The 16,309-nt window shown below is 46.1% G+C and overlaps 9 protein-coding genes across 9 annotated transcripts, besides 1 other annotated feature; 6 read left to right on the forward strand and 3 right to left on the reverse strand.

Moving 5' to 3' along the window:
• Positions 1-607: 607 nt before the first annotated feature.
• On the forward strand, positions 608-1,104 carry FPSE_10070 (uncharacterized protein; the record flags this gene model as incomplete). The annotated part of the gene is made up of 3 exons (XM_009263187.1): positions 608-686; positions 733-973; positions 1,026-1,104. 3 exons carry the CDS (start codon positions 608-610, stop codon positions 1,102-1,104), a joined length of 399 nt encoding a protein of 132 aa, XP_009261462.1.
• A 594-nt stretch (positions 1,105-1,698) lies between these two features.
• Positions 1,699-2,111, reverse strand: FPSE_10069 (uncharacterized protein; the record flags this gene model as incomplete). Its single annotated transcript, XM_009263186.1, has 2 exons — positions 1,699-2,001; positions 2,061-2,111. 2 exons carry the CDS (start codon positions 2,109-2,111, stop codon positions 1,699-1,701), a joined length of 354 nt encoding a protein of 117 aa, XP_009261461.1.
• Positions 2,112-3,259: 1,148 nt separating this feature from the next.
• FPSE_10068 (uncharacterized protein) lies at positions 3,260-4,135 on the forward strand (the record flags this gene model as incomplete). The annotated part of the gene is made up of 1 exon (XM_009263185.1): positions 3,260-4,135. One exon carries the CDS (start codon positions 3,260-3,262, stop codon positions 4,133-4,135), a length of 876 nt encoding a protein of 291 aa, XP_009261460.1.
• A 483-nt stretch (positions 4,136-4,618) lies between these two features.
• Positions 4,619-5,088, forward strand: FPSE_10067 (uncharacterized protein; the record flags this gene model as incomplete). Its single annotated transcript, XM_009263184.1, has 3 exons — positions 4,619-4,888; positions 4,937-4,947; positions 4,992-5,088. The coding sequence occupies 3 exons, from the start codon at positions 4,619-4,621 to the stop codon at positions 5,086-5,088; spliced, it is 378 nt and encodes a 125-aa protein (XP_009261459.1).
• A 212-nt stretch (positions 5,089-5,300) lies between these two features.
• On the reverse strand, positions 5,301-6,625 carry FPSE_10066 (uncharacterized protein; the record flags this gene model as incomplete). The annotated part of the gene is made up of 4 exons (XM_009263183.1): positions 5,301-5,933; positions 5,986-6,219; positions 6,270-6,374; positions 6,443-6,625. 4 exons carry the CDS (start codon positions 6,623-6,625, stop codon positions 5,301-5,303), a joined length of 1,155 nt encoding a protein of 384 aa, XP_009261458.1.
• Positions 6,626-7,636: 1,011 nt separating this feature from the next.
• On the forward strand, positions 7,637-9,368 carry FPSE_10065 (uncharacterized protein; the record flags this gene model as incomplete). The annotated part of the gene is made up of 4 exons (XM_009263182.1): positions 7,637-7,777; positions 7,830-7,900; positions 7,955-8,068; positions 8,120-9,368. 4 exons carry the CDS (start codon positions 7,637-7,639, stop codon positions 9,366-9,368), a joined length of 1,575 nt encoding a protein of 524 aa, XP_009261457.1.
• A 626-nt stretch (positions 9,369-9,994) lies between these two features.
• On the forward strand, positions 9,995-10,758 carry FPSE_10064 (uncharacterized protein; the record flags this gene model as incomplete). Its single annotated transcript, XM_009263181.1, has 2 exons — positions 9,995-10,301; positions 10,358-10,758. The coding sequence occupies 2 exons, from the start codon at positions 9,995-9,997 to the stop codon at positions 10,756-10,758; spliced, it is 708 nt and encodes a 235-aa protein (XP_009261456.1).
• An 810-nt stretch (positions 10,759-11,568) lies between these two features.
• Positions 11,569-11,615: a microsatellite.
• Positions 11,616-12,614: 999 nt separating this feature from the next.
• Positions 12,615-13,096, forward strand: FPSE_10063 (uncharacterized protein; the record flags this gene model as incomplete). Its single annotated transcript, XM_009263180.1, has 3 exons — positions 12,615-12,746; positions 12,823-12,857; positions 12,925-13,096. The coding sequence occupies 3 exons, from the start codon at positions 12,615-12,617 to the stop codon at positions 13,094-13,096; spliced, it is 339 nt and encodes a 112-aa protein (XP_009261455.1).
• Positions 13,097-13,620: 524 nt separating this feature from the next.
• FPSE_10062 (uncharacterized protein) lies at positions 13,621-15,132 on the reverse strand (the record flags this gene model as incomplete). Its single annotated transcript, XM_009263179.1, has 1 exon — positions 13,621-15,132. The coding sequence occupies one exon, from the start codon at positions 15,130-15,132 to the stop codon at positions 13,621-13,623; it is 1,512 nt and encodes a 503-aa protein (XP_009261454.1).
• Between the last annotated feature and the right edge of the window lie 1,177 nt (positions 15,133-16,309).

Genomic DNA, 16,309 nt, shown 5'->3' on the forward strand with positions numbered 1-16,309 from the left:
CCACAAAATCGCGACTCTTGACTAAAAAGTAATCAGCCGCTGTGGAACCCCAGAGTGCGGGCCAGATCCTTCAGGATCCTGCGTCAAAACATGTGCCAATCAAAGTAAACATTTCTCCAATTAGTTTCCGTATAGGGTCATGCGATTAGAACTACTTATGTATTGGGGAAACCGAGAGTCCTAGCAGGCCCACAAAGAGGCTTCTCCGCAGTGCATACCAGGGGTCGTGCCAATATACAGAATCCAGGGTTCAGGCTTGGCAGTCTTGCAAATGCCCAATGGCTGTTCCCAAACAGTCCATGCCGTCCGATGGATTACTCAATACAACTGTGACAACGATAGTTCGCCGAGTTTGCTGTGACATTGTCTAGTAATGGGATTGCAAGAACAGAACTCGGAAAGAACTGCGTAGGCACGAAGACAGGGGCACAATCTTCCATGGTACTTGACAAGTTCTAGCTTACGCTGAGCAGGCCCGGAGAAGCTGCTACGACAGAGGAACAAACAATCTGTGATTATAAAAAGAGGCGTGATTCCGCAGTATAGTCTTTCTCTACAATCTATCCTTCTTCTCAAATCATCCACCGCCCTCAATCCCTCAATCAAGATGAAACTCACTCTATTCACCAATGCTGCTCTAGCTATCCCCTTCCTCACTGGAGCTCTCGCTGCTCCTGCTCAAGATGGTAATTCACTGAGTCTCCAAGTCACTCCATGTCTAACACAAACCAGGCCTTGAGGACAAGAGAGCAATCGACTGCTCCTTTGAAGTCAAATACCAAAAGGATTGGGTCGAGAGTGGCCTAGACAGATACCGATTCCAGCTTATCACAAACCCTCGCAATGATCAGCACCTCAAGACTTACTGTGATCTCTACTTGGGCATGGTTGGCTTCACCATCAACAACCAATGCTTCTGGGGAGATGCATACTATCTCGACTCCAGCGGCGCTCGAGGTCCTGCTGGGCAAAAGTAAGTAAAACCAAAGTATTGAAAAGGTTAACTTCTAACTGAATGTCACAAGGGCGGTCCAGGATGCCAACAACAAGGCTTGTGATGACTTTGAAGTTATCACAGGTTGCCGAACAATCAGAAGCTTTTAAACAGTGGTGGTAGGGGGAATGATGTATGAACTCGAGTAGGAACAGTTGGTTTCACTGTTCTTCATGACGAGTGACATGTGCTGGGTAGACCTACGAAGACCCAGAAGTCCCCGATTACCGTTGGGTTGCAAGCATAACTGCCCAACCTTTGTTGGAATTGTCATTCATCCTAGATGCAGTTTATCCCAAGTAGCTAGTGATAATTTACATTGAGTTTTGCACACGGAGCATTCCTAATTCTCTGGACAAAATTGTTTTACTATAAAACCTTACGATGTCGACGTTCTCTTCTCAACCTGCCTGGCTAATTGCAGTCCTATCTGAGCACTCTTACCTCATATGCACTTGTGAGAGTAGAATGGACACACATTCCAGGAGACTGTGTTTAGCTGCATTTGCTTGAAAGGGTCGCAGCCCTCATAGCTCTTGTTATATTCTTCTCCGTTTCGGTTAGAGAGGTCAAGGTCGTTACATCACTGAAAGGATGTTGCAGACGGTGTACTTGAGATTACGGAAGGTAATGAAAGATACCCATAGATTCATTGACTGTTATGAACATCCTGTTCCCTAATGTATGCCTACCATAGCCCCTACTCATAATTCTTCAAGATCAAGTCCACTCAGACCCCCCTCATCAAGACTTGCCACAATATTTTCAAGACTAATATTCCCATTCACACGGTATATCGAGTCATCAAGTGCATTCCATAAGACGAAGCTTTGATCGCCCACCTCCATCAAGTAGAGGGCCTCGCCCATGTAGGAGCACGTGCCATAGAGAGGCTTGACATTGCCATCTATTCCTCGGTCTCTAACCATGTCATCCAAATCGTCGTTCCAACGCATGTCGCCGCCAATTTCATCATACACATTGGTCCAGTCTCGTGGGGGTGCAACCTGTCCAGCGGTTGCATGAATTCTGGATAGATGTAGAGGGAAGATCATTCGTGACTAACGTCAGTATTGGTGACAACTACACCGTCGACGACTTTGGTGTTATTACTCATAATGGGTGTTTGTGATTGAGGAAATGAAGTATTTAGCAGAAGCAAAGCACGGAATTTGGCAGTAGAGCGGGATGAGATCGATGAACCGTCTACTTATAGATCATCCAATCCCGAACCAGAAGTCACCAGAGATTACTAGCGTGCAAGGGCACTGAGTGTGCTTAGTTAGCTGTATGTGCTGTCCGCAACTTGCAATTAGCCTCATTCGTCACCCTACCTTGTTAGCTCGACTTTTTAATTAAAGAAGTTCATCGAAGTCGCTTTAGTAAAATGGATTTAGTACCTTATCAGATTATGCAGTAAGACACCGACATGATGTCAATCATTGGCACGTTCTCACTGACAGGCTGGTATTATTTGGCTCTTGTGGCCCCCTCGCAGAGCTTTGACCTCTCGGACTTCAGCTGAGATTGCGTTTTGGGTAGAGATCTGCCGCTATTCCCTGAGCTGTCGATCATGAAAGCAGGATATCGTAGCGGGGCTGCAATAAATCGCCTGAACTAGGAACTAGCATCGCCTATCAGCAGGCGTCCTGACAGCTGAAATGGTATGAAGACCCTTAACCAAAAACACGCCTTCTTCGGGAAGTCAAGATTATTCGACCGCCACCCTGATATTGTGTCTACCAGGTTTGCAGTTCCTGTCATTGGTGTGTTGATCACAATGTAGATCTATGACAGCATGGAGTGGATCAACAATAAGGCTTCAATGCTAGGTTCGACAAGAATCATGATCTTTTCCGGTCTAAATGCAATCTTCCTTAAACTACCCTGATGGAAGCTTAATTATCGATGCCGACTACGCAGCTCGTGTAATTATCGCATTTTACCCCATCAGCATCACAGTTGAGAATAACGAGCAGCATTGGGCAAGAAAGCAGATATCATTTCAATGTCGTGGACATTGCCAATGCAAGAGAACCTATATCCAATGCGAATCAATACATCACGGTGAGTGAAACATTGATGGAAACCAATGAAAATATGACACGAAGGCATAAAAAGTAAGACCAATTAGATATTGAGATATAGTATACAAGTCTGTAGAGTGACGTAAGTTGCACAACAGAAGACATAGAAATACTACGACTTGGATTGATCTCTGAGGATAACCCAGCTTTCTCTCGAACTACAATACTGAAACCAAATATGAGTGGAAGATCCAGCAATCAGCATCAACCAGCTGCCGCCAGCAAGGCTACATTCACGAACATATATAATAATCCAGATCCAAGACCCTACTTCCAGGCTTTGACGCCTCTGGAATACACAACCCCACAGCAGCTTCTACCTCTAGTTCAGAAGCTTTATCAATTGTCAAGTTTGGATGTGGTCAATCCTAAGATCTTGGACCTATGCTGCTCATACGGGATCAATGGAGGCATACTTCGGCATGACACGAATATGGATACTTGGGCAGCTCACTACGACGGATCAGAATTGAACCCAGAAGAGCAGGTCATGGCCGATAAGAAGTTCTTTGCTGCTAGGGCACGACCTTTCAGACCCATGGTGGTAGGACTCGACACATCGGAGCCGGCCATTCGCTACGCTCTAAACACAGGCTTGATCGATTCCGGCTGGTCAGAGAATCTAGAGGCCCAAGATCCTTCCACAGACCTTAGCAAAGCACTACAAGACGTAAGTCTTATCATATGCACAGGAGGTGCTAGCTATGTGGGTTCTAGCACCTTTTCACGCATCATGAGGGCTATCGAGAGACCCGGCAATGTCTGGGTGGTTTGCACTGTGATCAAAATGATCAGTTATGACGATATTGCGGAGACACTTCGTGCTCACGGGCTTGAGACGGAGAAGCTTCCAGGTGTTGTACTTCGTCAGCGCAAGTTTGTATCAGCTGAAGAGGAGAGCGCTGTTATCGAAAAGATAGTTGCTCGTGGATTGGACACAACGGGATTTGAAGATGAAGGTTATCTTTGTGCGGAGGTATTTGTATCTCGTCCTATTTCGGAAGTTTCTAGACCACCTGTGGGAGAATTGGTCAAGGAAATCAGCAGTGGCTGATACTCTGTCCCGGTTTCCATAGGAAGGTAATCCAGTTCCCAGTTATTTGACATGGTATTAACTGCGTCTTTTCATTTCTATAGCCGAGATACCCTGGATGTGTCCACCATGACAGGTACAATAAGAATATCCGTTTACCAGTCGGCCGACCCAATGTTGCACTGCGGTATAAACAATGAATAAGCCATTTACTAATATCAATACACATCCGCAACAGGAAGGAGGATGAATTATGCACCAATGAAAAATTATCAAATTGCATACGAGTCTGCAAAACGAAGTTCTAGGCCTGTTGTAGATAATCCTTCATCCAGAAAACGTGGAAATAAGCTCAGCCGCATTGCAACCTTATGATAAACATCTTCACCTCCGATCCAGAAGTCGGTCCGATGTTCCGCTGTGATGAGTATAAAAACGACGGCATCTCACATGCTACCGTCCATGAATTAAGCAAATCGCCCAGTCTTCAGACATCCGTTAACCATGCAACTTACCGTCCTCTCCACCGTTTTCTTCATCGTATCCGCCCTCGCGGCTGACTGCTCCGGCAACAGCAACAGTCGTCTCGAAGAATTCAAAGAAGCATACTGGAGCGCTCGTGAGAAAATGTGCAGCAACTCCGATTGCACTTACCAAGCGGCTTGCACAATCAGTACCCAGAAGTCAGTCGGCTCGTCTTGGGCCAAGACAACAGTTGTGGCTGAGCTTAAGCGTAAGAATACTGGAGGCAAGAAGGGGTTCAAGGATTGCTGGGTAAGTGTATTTCTATCCAGGATTTCGTGTGAAATGCTAACTTGACAGGATGCTACCGAGTACGTATGCCAATTTGTGTGGTGGGTTTGTCTAACATCTATAGGGATATCATCAACCAGTGTGTTATTGGTAACCACCAATTGAGTGGAACGTGGGAGTCCGATGGTCAGCTGTATCAGTTCAATGGTTATTTTGCTTAGAATATTATCAAGAGAAGGTATTGAAGCCTATTTTAATTGAATTGATGGACCCTGAATGACAGTCTTGCCCATTTGATACACGCTTTCGCCATACAACATGGCTTCCTAAACCCAAAGTGTCTATAAACGCCAGTGCTACCCGTATAAGAAACAAACGAGAAAGGTGTCTTTTTCAAAGAATGTCGAAACTGGAACTCCATTTTGATTCCAGTCTAACACCTGCTGTCCTCGTATGTGACATTCCATGTCACTTCCTTGTTGATAATCATCTCGTGACTTCCTGTCCGAGATATCTCCTCCTCAGTTATATCATCCAAAGACGTTCTGTCACTCTCGTGTGTTATAGTTGCCTGATGAGCGATTACATCGGGCCTCCAATTACCCGGTCGTCCACTACTAGCAACCGAAGCAACTGAGGATAGAGTCGATGTAGTGACTGCCGGACAACTAACTTTCCCTAGCTCCTGAAGCGCAAGCGGATCCGAGGGGTCGAGGTTGGTCTCATCAAACGCAACAGGGAAGCCCCAGCCAATATTAAAAGATGACATGAAGCTCTTGAGGTTCGGCGAGGTAGCGGATAGAAGAGACCATGAGACCATGATTTGTTGCCATAGAAGAGCTTTCGTAACAGCGAATTGCGGCTCATCGGATAATGGAAACTTGTTTGCGTATGCCACGTGAACGCCTGATAGACCAATAAGAGGTAGACGGAATGAAAATGCGGCAACTACTTGCCACTTTCGACTATGGCCAATGTTTACTGACCATACCAATTGAACGATGAGGGCGAGTGTGAGGAGTTCTGTCACTATATCGAGCGATGCTATAGATAGCCAACGGGATGTCTGTCGTGAGAGTCTTGTTAGATTTGTGGATACTAAATGAGAGGTTTCGTACCTGATGCGGACATTGCTCGAGGTTTTCGACAGTCAACACACTACCAGGATTGCAGTTGATGAGGAATGATACACTCGATGCAACGCCCCATAGAACGGTGATGACCATGAGTCCAATGCAAAACGGCTCGCTCTTCCCAGGCCTGCAGTATATAATTCGTCGGATGAGAGCCAGTACCGAGCATTTGGCGAAAGTCAGGGTCATGATAAAAAAGACGGTCGATGCAACAAGGCACTGGAGTTTGGTGAGTCAGATGAGGAATGATGAGAACAAGTGAAGCTAACCTTTGACGATACAATCCATTGCTCTGGTGTTGTGATGGAATTCTTCTTGCCAAGACCATTGCACAAACCTACAAACATGGCTACCGATTGGCCCAAATGCAGAAGCTGTAAAGTGGCCGTTCGGTTAATAACCGATGTGTCGCAAGATGATCTGTTGACAGGTTGATACTCACAACAGCCACGCCATACAGCGCGTCGTCTACTCCCAGCATGCGATATTTGATGTATACTCTCGCCATAGCCACATGCAGCGTGTAGATCAGCGATAGGATTGTCACTATCCATAGTTTCCCGGCGTGATCATCGGGAGTAAGGGGAGAAAGGGGAGAAAGGCGATTTGACTCGTTCCCCTCCATGGTGAAGAATTCAGAAAATAACAAGTCAAAAATGAAAACATGACAATGCGATCAAATGTGGGACCCAAGTTCTTCTTCAAGGACGAGACAATGTCTATTGACATCTGATTGCATCTCGGTGGCTCAAATAGGCTACAAGAAAAGACGACGTCTGTTGGTGATGACTTCGCGGCTTCACGGGTAGGACTCGGCAGCGAAATCACCAAACATTAATTTCGGACTCGGCATTTCGCCTAGATCTCGTCTTATCGGAGATCGGTAAAGCGAGTAACAACGATGTGAGACAGATACGGATACAGGGAAATATCACAATGCCAAGGTCTCAGTCGCAGCAAACATTTCCCAGTTCGTACCTCAATAGAAATCGATAGTGGGGAAGCGCCACGTCCCCGATTTGGGTCTGAATAAGGTCTTGTCATACCAGATGATCCTAGGCAAGGCTTGACGAGTGACCAATAGCAGATCAAAGATGGCGGTGAGATTTGGCTGTTGGCTCTATTGACATACGAATCCATCCAGAATCCTTCAAGTAATGGAATTCGGAGTCAGTGGACTGTTGGTTGCTGTGAAACAACCCTAGATTGGATAAACTTCAATTCGTTAGCAAAAGACGGTGCACAATAACGGCCCAGGCTCGAATCAAAGTCAATTGTTAGAGGCAAAAAACCTGCTCTTGTCATCGGAGATAACTTTAAGGTTAAGGATGGACCAACAAGAGAGCTAAACCCATCAAAATTCGGGACGGCACGAGGAGGGTGGTGATCCCGCTTGGTCTAGGCTCAAGGGAGAGGACGTGACCCCTGTCACATCATGCATCAAACATCAGATCAGTTGAACCAGGATGCGACTGATCAAGGCTCGGCATGCCAATGAGGAAACTGTCGGAGGTAGCATGCATGTTTGTCTCGATCTTTATTTCCCGCAGTCTTCTCTCTCCTTTTTTTTTCGATCTCAACATTCACTTCTCCTTTGCTACTGCTTGTTATCGCATACTTTGAATCTGGCATGAATATGACCAACACACGAGACAAAAAGTCGTTCGAGGTAAACGATGCCATCAATTTTAGCGACAGCGACAATGTCGACGACAAGAAAGGCACCCCGGCCGATCGCGCCGACATGTATCGGCTGGGTAAAATGCAGGATTTGAGGGTTTGTGATTCCATCTCGACACCGTCCTATCGACGTGCTGACTTGTCAACAGAGAAACTTTCGCTTCCTCTCCATCTTTGGGTTCTCTATGATCCTCATGTGTTCATGGGAGTTCTCTCTGAGGTACATCTTGTCCGTCTAACACTCGGTAGTCAATTGCTAATGATCTTTATGTAGTGTATCAACAATTGGTCTCGTCAATGGCGACACAGCTGGTTTGATCTGGATGTTCTTCATCTGCTGGATTGGCTTCCTTCTCGTCAACACTTCAATGGCCGAGATGGCCTCAATGTACGTACCAGTCTCCCAAACCTCAACATCGCTAACTCATACCGATTACAGGGCCCCAACGACCGGAGGACAATACCACTGGGTATCCGAATTCGCACCACCGAAATACCAAAAGCTCACCAGCTACCTCATGGGCTGGATGTGTGTCCTTGGCTGGCAAGTAGCATGCGCATCATCAGCCTTCATCGCCGGGACCCAAATCCAAGGCCTCATCATCCTCAACAACCCAACCTACATCCCTCATCCATGGCACGGAACACTGCTTGCCATAGCCGTGGCCGCCTTTACCGTTGTCTTCAATACTCTCCTCGCTAGAAAGCTTCCCTTGATCGAATCGATCGTTCTAGTCATTCATATATTTGCCTTTTTCGGCATCCTTGTCACTCTCTGGGTTCTATCCCCAAGAGCCAATGCGAAAGACGTGTTTACACGGTTCAACGATGGAGGTGATTGGGGAAGTCTCGGGGGTTCAGCGCTTGTGGGCATCCTTGCTGGCATCCTACCCCTGCTCGGTGGAGATGCTGCTGTTCACATGTCAGAGGAGCTCCGAGATGCTAGCAGTACACTCCCAAAAGCCATGATCTTGACAACTTTCGTCAATGGTCTTTTTGGATGGATCATGGTCATCACATATTGTTTTTGCATCGGCGATTTGGGCGAAGTTATATCCTCGCCCACTGGTCAGCCGTTCATGCAAGTGTTTCTCAACTCTACACAATCCGTCGCCAGCGCCACAGCCATGTCGACTTTCATCATTGCCATGACGGTGTTTTCCAACTTGACAATGGTTGCTACGGCATCTCGCCAACTTTATGCCTTCGCCAGAGACCACGCTGTTCCATTCGACACGTGGTTCTCCCGTGTACCGACTGGATACGATGTCCCCCTCAACGCAATCATTGTAACATTCATCACATCAAGTCTCTTATCTCTCCTCAACATTGGTTCCTCAGTCGCACTCAACTCCATCACCTCGCTGGGCACGACGGGTGTCTTGTCCAGTTATATCGTCTCCATCGGTTGCATGATATGGAGACGATGCACCAAGAGCGCTCTCCTCCCTTCCAAGTTCAGCCTAGGCAGATGGGGTCTGGCTATCAACATCGCTTCAGAGGTTTTCTTGGTGGTAGTCTTCGTGCTTGCCTTTATGCCTGGCAATCCGAACCCGACACCATCTGAGATGAACTGGAGTATCGTAATGTATGCTGGTGTCGCTATTTTCTCTGTGGTTTACTACGTGTTTCGTGGAAGACATCGTTATGAAGGGCCTGTGGCCTACGTTCGTAAGCTTGAACAGTAAAGGAAATGAACCTTGTCGCAAGAATAGCGAGGTTGGGCCATTATTTAGGAGTTAGATGCTTCTAGGGAGCCACTCGGACTGCTCAACAATATAATTGACATTTATAACTATCATGATTATGTCTAGCACAAATATCGGTGAAATGTTTGGATTATAGGTTAGCACAATTAATCGCTGTCCGCTCAAAGTCGCGCAGGAGAAGATTTTGCCGATATTTCGAGTCCCGTGTCCACGATTCTTCAGCTTCTAGAAGCCCCTCCTGCAGAAATATGGCGGTGGCTGTTTATGCGACCTAAATGAGTGGCCATGAATTGTTTGTTGGCTGGACTCACAGGTGAGAGTGGTGTGGAGAAGTCCAGGAATGAAGCACCTGCTAATCCTGGAGAAAGATCCCTGACAGCACGTCTACCTCGCTTTTCCGTTCCCATAAATGAGCGAAATTAAATTCCATGTCGTAAGATGTGAATCTAGACCAATGGCAACGAATTGGGACAAGCGTGCAAACGAGCATGCTGTGTTTGGGAGTAGGTGGCACTGAGCTATAAGAACCTGGGCTCTGTACTCCGCATACGACTTGTCAATCATTGCCACCAACAATCCGACACTTGATTTGAGACTCATGAGCCATGTCTCAGATTGCCTTACGAGATGCAACCTATTTTGAACTCCCAGAAGTCGCTCGTGTCATGTCAAAGGCGTTTTGGAATGACAATCTCTTCGGCGATCTGATCCATCCTCATCGAGAAAAATACCCAGATGATCCAGATCTTTACTGGCTACGGCGGGCGCGTGTCAGCTTCTGGGATTACCGCTGGCGATGTATCGTTGCGATGGCCAAGAATAAAAGCGGGAAGGATGTCATTGCTGGCATTGCGCAGTGGGAACGCTTGGGAGACGGAGGAAAGAAACTCGAATGCTCATATCTTGATCCCCGTGTGTATACTACTTTCCATACCGGTTCCTCCATCGAAGCTAATTCTCCATTGTAGGAAATCTCCTCAAACCGCTATCATCACTCGCTATGAATATGCATGCCCGAATCTGGCCCAACCGAGCCGCTGACCCGGAAAACGAAGACATCATCGAGCGGACGTACCCATACTTTGAACACATCTGGAGTGGCAAGCGAGCTGAGTCCTGGTACCTTTCGGCATTAGCAGTGCATCCGGATTTTCAGGGAAAAGGGGTGGGTAAGAGACTGGCGCAATGGGGAATTGAGAAGGCGCAGGCTGAAGGCGTTTGCGCTTCGTTGGTTGCTGCTCACGGAACGGATGAATTCTATGTGAAACTTGGGTTTGATGAGCAGTTTGGAAGAGCTGGAGATGCGGAAGGTAATCCGTTGGCTGATGTTGAGGGGTCGAACATGTATTGGTACTGGCCTCGGACCTAGACCTTGTCATTATATTATTTGTCAAAATGAACCTCTTCTTGTATTCAAGACCAGAGAAACACTCATCAATCGCCTGATTACACTTGACTACCATATTTATTTAATAACGCATTTGCAGCCTAGTTCAAAGTCTCACTTCACCATAACTAGACGGCTCAATGTATAGTTTGTCTAAACAAAGCTAGTTGAAGTATTAGGAGGTGATATTGATGGGTGAATCAAGAGCTACAGATACATATGCGTGATGTAGTCACATGATGTTGCACGTGATACCCAACGCTCAACAAGACGATGCACATATGTTAAAGCTTCTGCATGCTCATACTTTTACAGACCTAAATACCAGTCTTATTCTAATAGGATATGTTTACAATCGCTTGCGTTACGTATCAACCTGTCAGCAATGTTTTGTGGCAGCTATAACCATGATTCACCTTACCCTTGCCCTTGTTGACCCCCCATAAGCCGCAGTAATGGTCTTCGACCTCATGAAAAAGCACAGTAATCGCGAAGCACGGACTTGGTTTATACCGGACAAGCAAGTCATATAAGAACACGTTTATGATAGCGTATGCTCGATAATACAGATAATAATTAATGGACATCTTATACAAACTAAAAGATGGAGTTATCTCCACATGAAAAAACGCCTCCAATGCCATCCTTATTCTTCTCAAACAGATCCAACAACTACCTACTTACCAGCGCACTCCCTCCCTTTGTAGACAGTAGATATACAAGGGTATCAGGGTAATACAAGCTTGAAGAGGGTATTGGCAAGGGACCTGACAGTCTATTAGCTAGGTGGTGGTTGTTTTGCGGTTGTTGTGTTATGTTATGTGGTTTTGCGATGTGTTAATGTAGGTGGAGGGAAGAGGAAAAAAACCGGATGGAAGCAAGTGAACAGTGCATTTTATGCCCATTTAACCCTTATGTTAGGGCAGGGCAGGTCATGTGTAAGGGCATTGGAGTCATGATGCTTAGATGAAAACCTTATCCCCCTGGTCTATTGGCCAGATCTATATTGAAGACTGATAATTCAAGGTCATTATGACGGGCTATATCATGATGTTGAAAAGGACCCTAATTTCCTGTTTCCCTACTCAAAATAGTGATTACGGTCAACAGCTTACAGAGGGTCAACAGGGCCCTAACACGGTCTCAAGACCTGACATTGACCCGGCCCAACTAGACCTACCTTTGCAACTTCCCTCGCAGCTACCTTCTATATACCAAGATAACAGATTCAATTTCAACAGCAGCAAGATCACCTGGCCAGTGGTCTAGCGGCATTCATCAATTTGATCAATGACACCGTGTTGAGCCGTGTCATCATGGCCCAGACCATGTCCCACAGCCCCCCTGGCGCGCGAAGGTAGGTACTAACCTTGAAATCCTTGACTTCTGTGAAAGAATACGTCTAGACTTAAAGAGCACAGTGGATATTGAGCTATCCCTTACATTTGATCACCTATATGAAATTTATTTATCTGCTGCTCGACTAATTGACCTTTGTATCTATAATGCCGGCCAATTCCATGAGTTTCTACTCAGCTAAGCATAGTATTACACAATGTAACAATCATTTCGCACCAAATTAGGTCAGGGCGCTTATTTTTATGTTTTCTCAGTGTACAGTGATGTGTATCGATCTGCGTGTGTACGGCAGGAGAGTTGGACTTATTTGATGTGAACACTGCACCATACCTACTGACCACAGTCTATACCTGCCAGTTCTATGAATCACTGTCAAGATATCAATGCTCAACATATGACTCAAACTTATTTCCAAATCACAAATCAGATCAATCTCTTTCATTTCAACATCTGTCCGCATACACAAGATCCGGTTCACAATGTCTCGCCGATTCTTTACCACCTCAGCTGCTGCTCACGCTATAAAACGAATCATTGGATACCCAATCGAGAAGCTTGAGCCACAATGGAGATCTGCTGTGGAAACCTACAAGAACAATGGCGCTAAAGAGGTACGTGAGCGTTAGACGCGACAAACAAGCCTGAAATTCCTCTCAATGTTCGTCCTCTAACCTTGAGATATTATAGAGGACGGGACAAGATGTGAAGGCAGTTCTGATCAAGTAAGTTTTTTCAACGCCCAGTTATGAGTACTGAAGGAATTGATGCTGACGTATTTCTATCTTACAGCTGTCCTGCTGATGGCTCCAGCCCCGTCCATACTTCTAGGTACAACCCAAGCGACAAAAGAGAGATAATCAGCGCCAAGATGAAACTGGCAGATGGTACTATTGCACCGGGCACTCATCATATATTTGTTGATGGAAAAGGCACCTCCAGAAAGGGTCAAACGCCAAAGTAGCGCGAGGCTCGGCTGGAGCTTGCCAAACTCCTCCAGGCCGAGGATCCCAATGGTCTACGCGTTTACTGTTGTGGCCCACAAGGCTTACTTACAGCTGTCGAGGAGAGCATGAGCCATGCACCGCTAGGAACAGTCCATGTGGAACGATTTGCCAATCCTGTTAGTCCACTTAGCAGCTCAAATACCGCATTCAATATCTTGATGGCCAAGAGTGGACGTACTTTACACATTACCGAGGACAAGACAGTACTAGAAGTCATCAACGAAGCCGGTGATAACGTGCTGTCTACCTGCAATAAAGGCTTGCGTGGCACCTGCGAGGTGGGAGTGTTGGAAGGGACACCGGAGCATAGGGATGTGGTAATGACAGCAGCAAAGCGAGCGGAGAATTCTTCCATGATGGCTCGTGTTTCACGCTGTCATGGTAAATGCTTGGGTTTAGACGTGGTAGATGTAGATACTGTCTACATGGTAAAATTGCTTGTCTAAAATCTAGACAGTTCTCATTACTTGCGCAAGTCAATTCAAAACGCCTCTCGCTCTGGATCCTGAAGCCTAGCAAGTTCCAGTAATAACCTATATAAATAAACAGTCATATCAACCTCCCGTATTGCTTTACCCATCCACTCCTTTCCTCTATTTGCAATATCTGCAGCCAACCTCTGTCCTCTCTCAGTCGTGGTCAAGTAGGTGACAAGTTCCGGTAGCTCTTTCAGACTTTGGCTGACAGGGATATAATGCACCCAGGGCATCAACCTCTCGTCATGCCACTCTCGCAGGAGAGTCTGTTTCAATGGGAGACAATTTGACGACAATAGCTTGTAGTATCGCCCGCTTATACCGTTCCCGTCGAGATCAAACGCAAGTTTTGATCCAAACGCCTTATCCTTGTCTGCCCAAGATTTGACGTCGAAATATGTGCTTTGATCCCTGCAAAATTTCTTATCGCATTGGAAGATCCTCGTAAAGCCAACATCGAATAGTCGTCCGTTCAGGAGTCCTGATTCAACAGTGGTGATTGAATCGTCTTCTTTTCGCATGTAAGAATGTTTCTGATGTCCCAGATTCTGGGTCATTCCAACAAATCTCTGTCGTTGAAAATCTCTCCATCGACCATCGTGTGCGTGACCTCCAGTTGTTGAACCTCTCCAGTAAAGATTGTCCTTCTTCTTTGACCATAGCATGTCACGACTACTGTCGTATTGGAATTCCTTTTCGATATAAGCTGGGCTTGGGAAAAGGATGTCGCCCATAGTCGAATACGCGCCGGTTGATAGAACTGGTACTAAGCCCTCAATGAGAGGGAATGTTTGGGGGCTTACAAAAGCCCCTTGCAGATGTTTATACTCGGGGTGTTTGCATAGATCTGAATTGACTAGATGATCTTGAACAAAGGGCAGACCATGTATCCTTTCATTAGTCCTTACTTTCGTGGCTGAACAGGACTTCGTCAAAATGTCCCATGTGGGCTGTTGTGCCATATTCGTAAGTGTAAGGTGTTTCTCTCCATCACCCTTCGCTAATGGAATCATCATTCGGGGCTCATCGAAATGATTGATGAGAAGCTTGACGTTTGGAAGGACTCCAGGAAGGTTGTGCAGAAGTCTGTTAAACAGGAGACTATAATGTCTGTCATAAGAGCGATGGGGATGCTTGCATTTCATTTCAGATGTCCTGCCTACAAACTCGCAAAACCAGACTTCACTTCGTGAAGTTTTATACAACTGATTCATAGCTTCGGCTACGTCTTGGCCACTGAGCTTCAGAAAGGGGGATATAGAGCTAGAAATCATGTCGAATTCGTCGATGATAGGGGATTCGTGGTGTCGGGCAAACTGAAACCAGTCTTTGAAGCCTGGTGGAGGATCGATGTGGTATCGGCGTTTGTACTCAGCTACAGCAGCTTCATACGTATCGGACTGGTTTCTCGCCATAGTTTTGAACTTTTCCATCGCACGTCCAGCAAGGATCTCGGCAGGATGAGGTTGTGCATCTCCAAAAGTCTGGATTGCTGCGTTCTGGGCTTGATGAATCATGTATTCGTTGAAAACAAAAGGAAAAATAGATGCCGATAGGAATAGCCATATTACCGACTTTCCCCTGGTTTGTTTGGGTAGAAACTGTGTGGTTTGAAAGAGAGAGACAGCTGACACGAAAACGTGAGAGATGGCTTGTAGTTGAGATGTTTGAGATGAGGGATCTCTCGTGCACGCTATCGCAAATGTTCCCACAATTGGAGCAATAGACCAAGAGGTTTGGTTTGCCTATTTGCATTAGCTAACTTCGTAACAGTAGTGGAAAAGGCCCATACAGTCTGTATAGTGAAAAACCACGCCGCAGCCTTAAAGGAACCCGATAGCAGCACAGTGACAATGTCACTAGTCGGTGGTCCAAGGATGAGTATCTGTGCAGCGATAGAAACTACAAGTAGACATGCTGTTCGAAAGGATATCTCCTCGATACATGTCGCGATGTCTACAGACGGCAATCTAAATTTGTATCCAGGGGCGAGGAGGCTATAGATGACAAGTAGAGATACCAACAAGATGATGGATACGAGAGATCTGAATAGATCTCCATTTGATAGTGACAGGACTGTGGGAATGGCTGTCAATGCAGCCCCCCATACTGTGTTAGTAAGAGGAGATTGTATTTGAGGATCAGAATATTTTGTTTGAGATGAGAAGTATGCGTATACTGCAATTAATAGAGGCGTCAGAGCAGGCTATGACCAAGTTAGCGAATATCAGCACAAGTGGCAAGCAGTCTTACATAAAAGCCAATAACATTAGTCTCCGCTCTATAAAACGCAGCTGCGGCAATACCAGCAGCGACAAGCCATTGAGATATTTTTGTGTGGTATGTTGTGCGTTCTTGTTTCTTCGCGTCGTGTGAATGTCCTACCGGAAGTGTCGGGTTCGAACCATATGATGTAAAATGCTTAAAAATAATGGGAAGAATAGCCCAACAGACTATTTCAGAGCACAGCTCTAGTCTCCTTGCTGGATAATATTGTGTAAGGGTCGTGAAAAGTATTGCTCCCGCTGCTGAGCCCACCACTGGGTCAACTTGTTTAAGGAGTGACATCATAAATGAGACAGTTTTCCATCAGAAGCTTGTACCGCTGTCATTGCAAAGTTAACAAGGGCCCGAGTGGAGGACAGCTAGGTCCTAAAGATTGGATTAAGCTGGGATAACAGTCATAGTTGTCAC

This window comes from Fusarium pseudograminearum, chromosome 1, assembly GCF_000303195.2.
Source record: "Fusarium pseudograminearum CS3096 chromosome 1, whole genome shotgun sequence".
In the NCBI taxonomy this organism is placed as follows: Eukaryota; Fungi; Ascomycota; class Sordariomycetes; order Hypocreales; family Nectriaceae; genus Fusarium; species Fusarium pseudograminearum.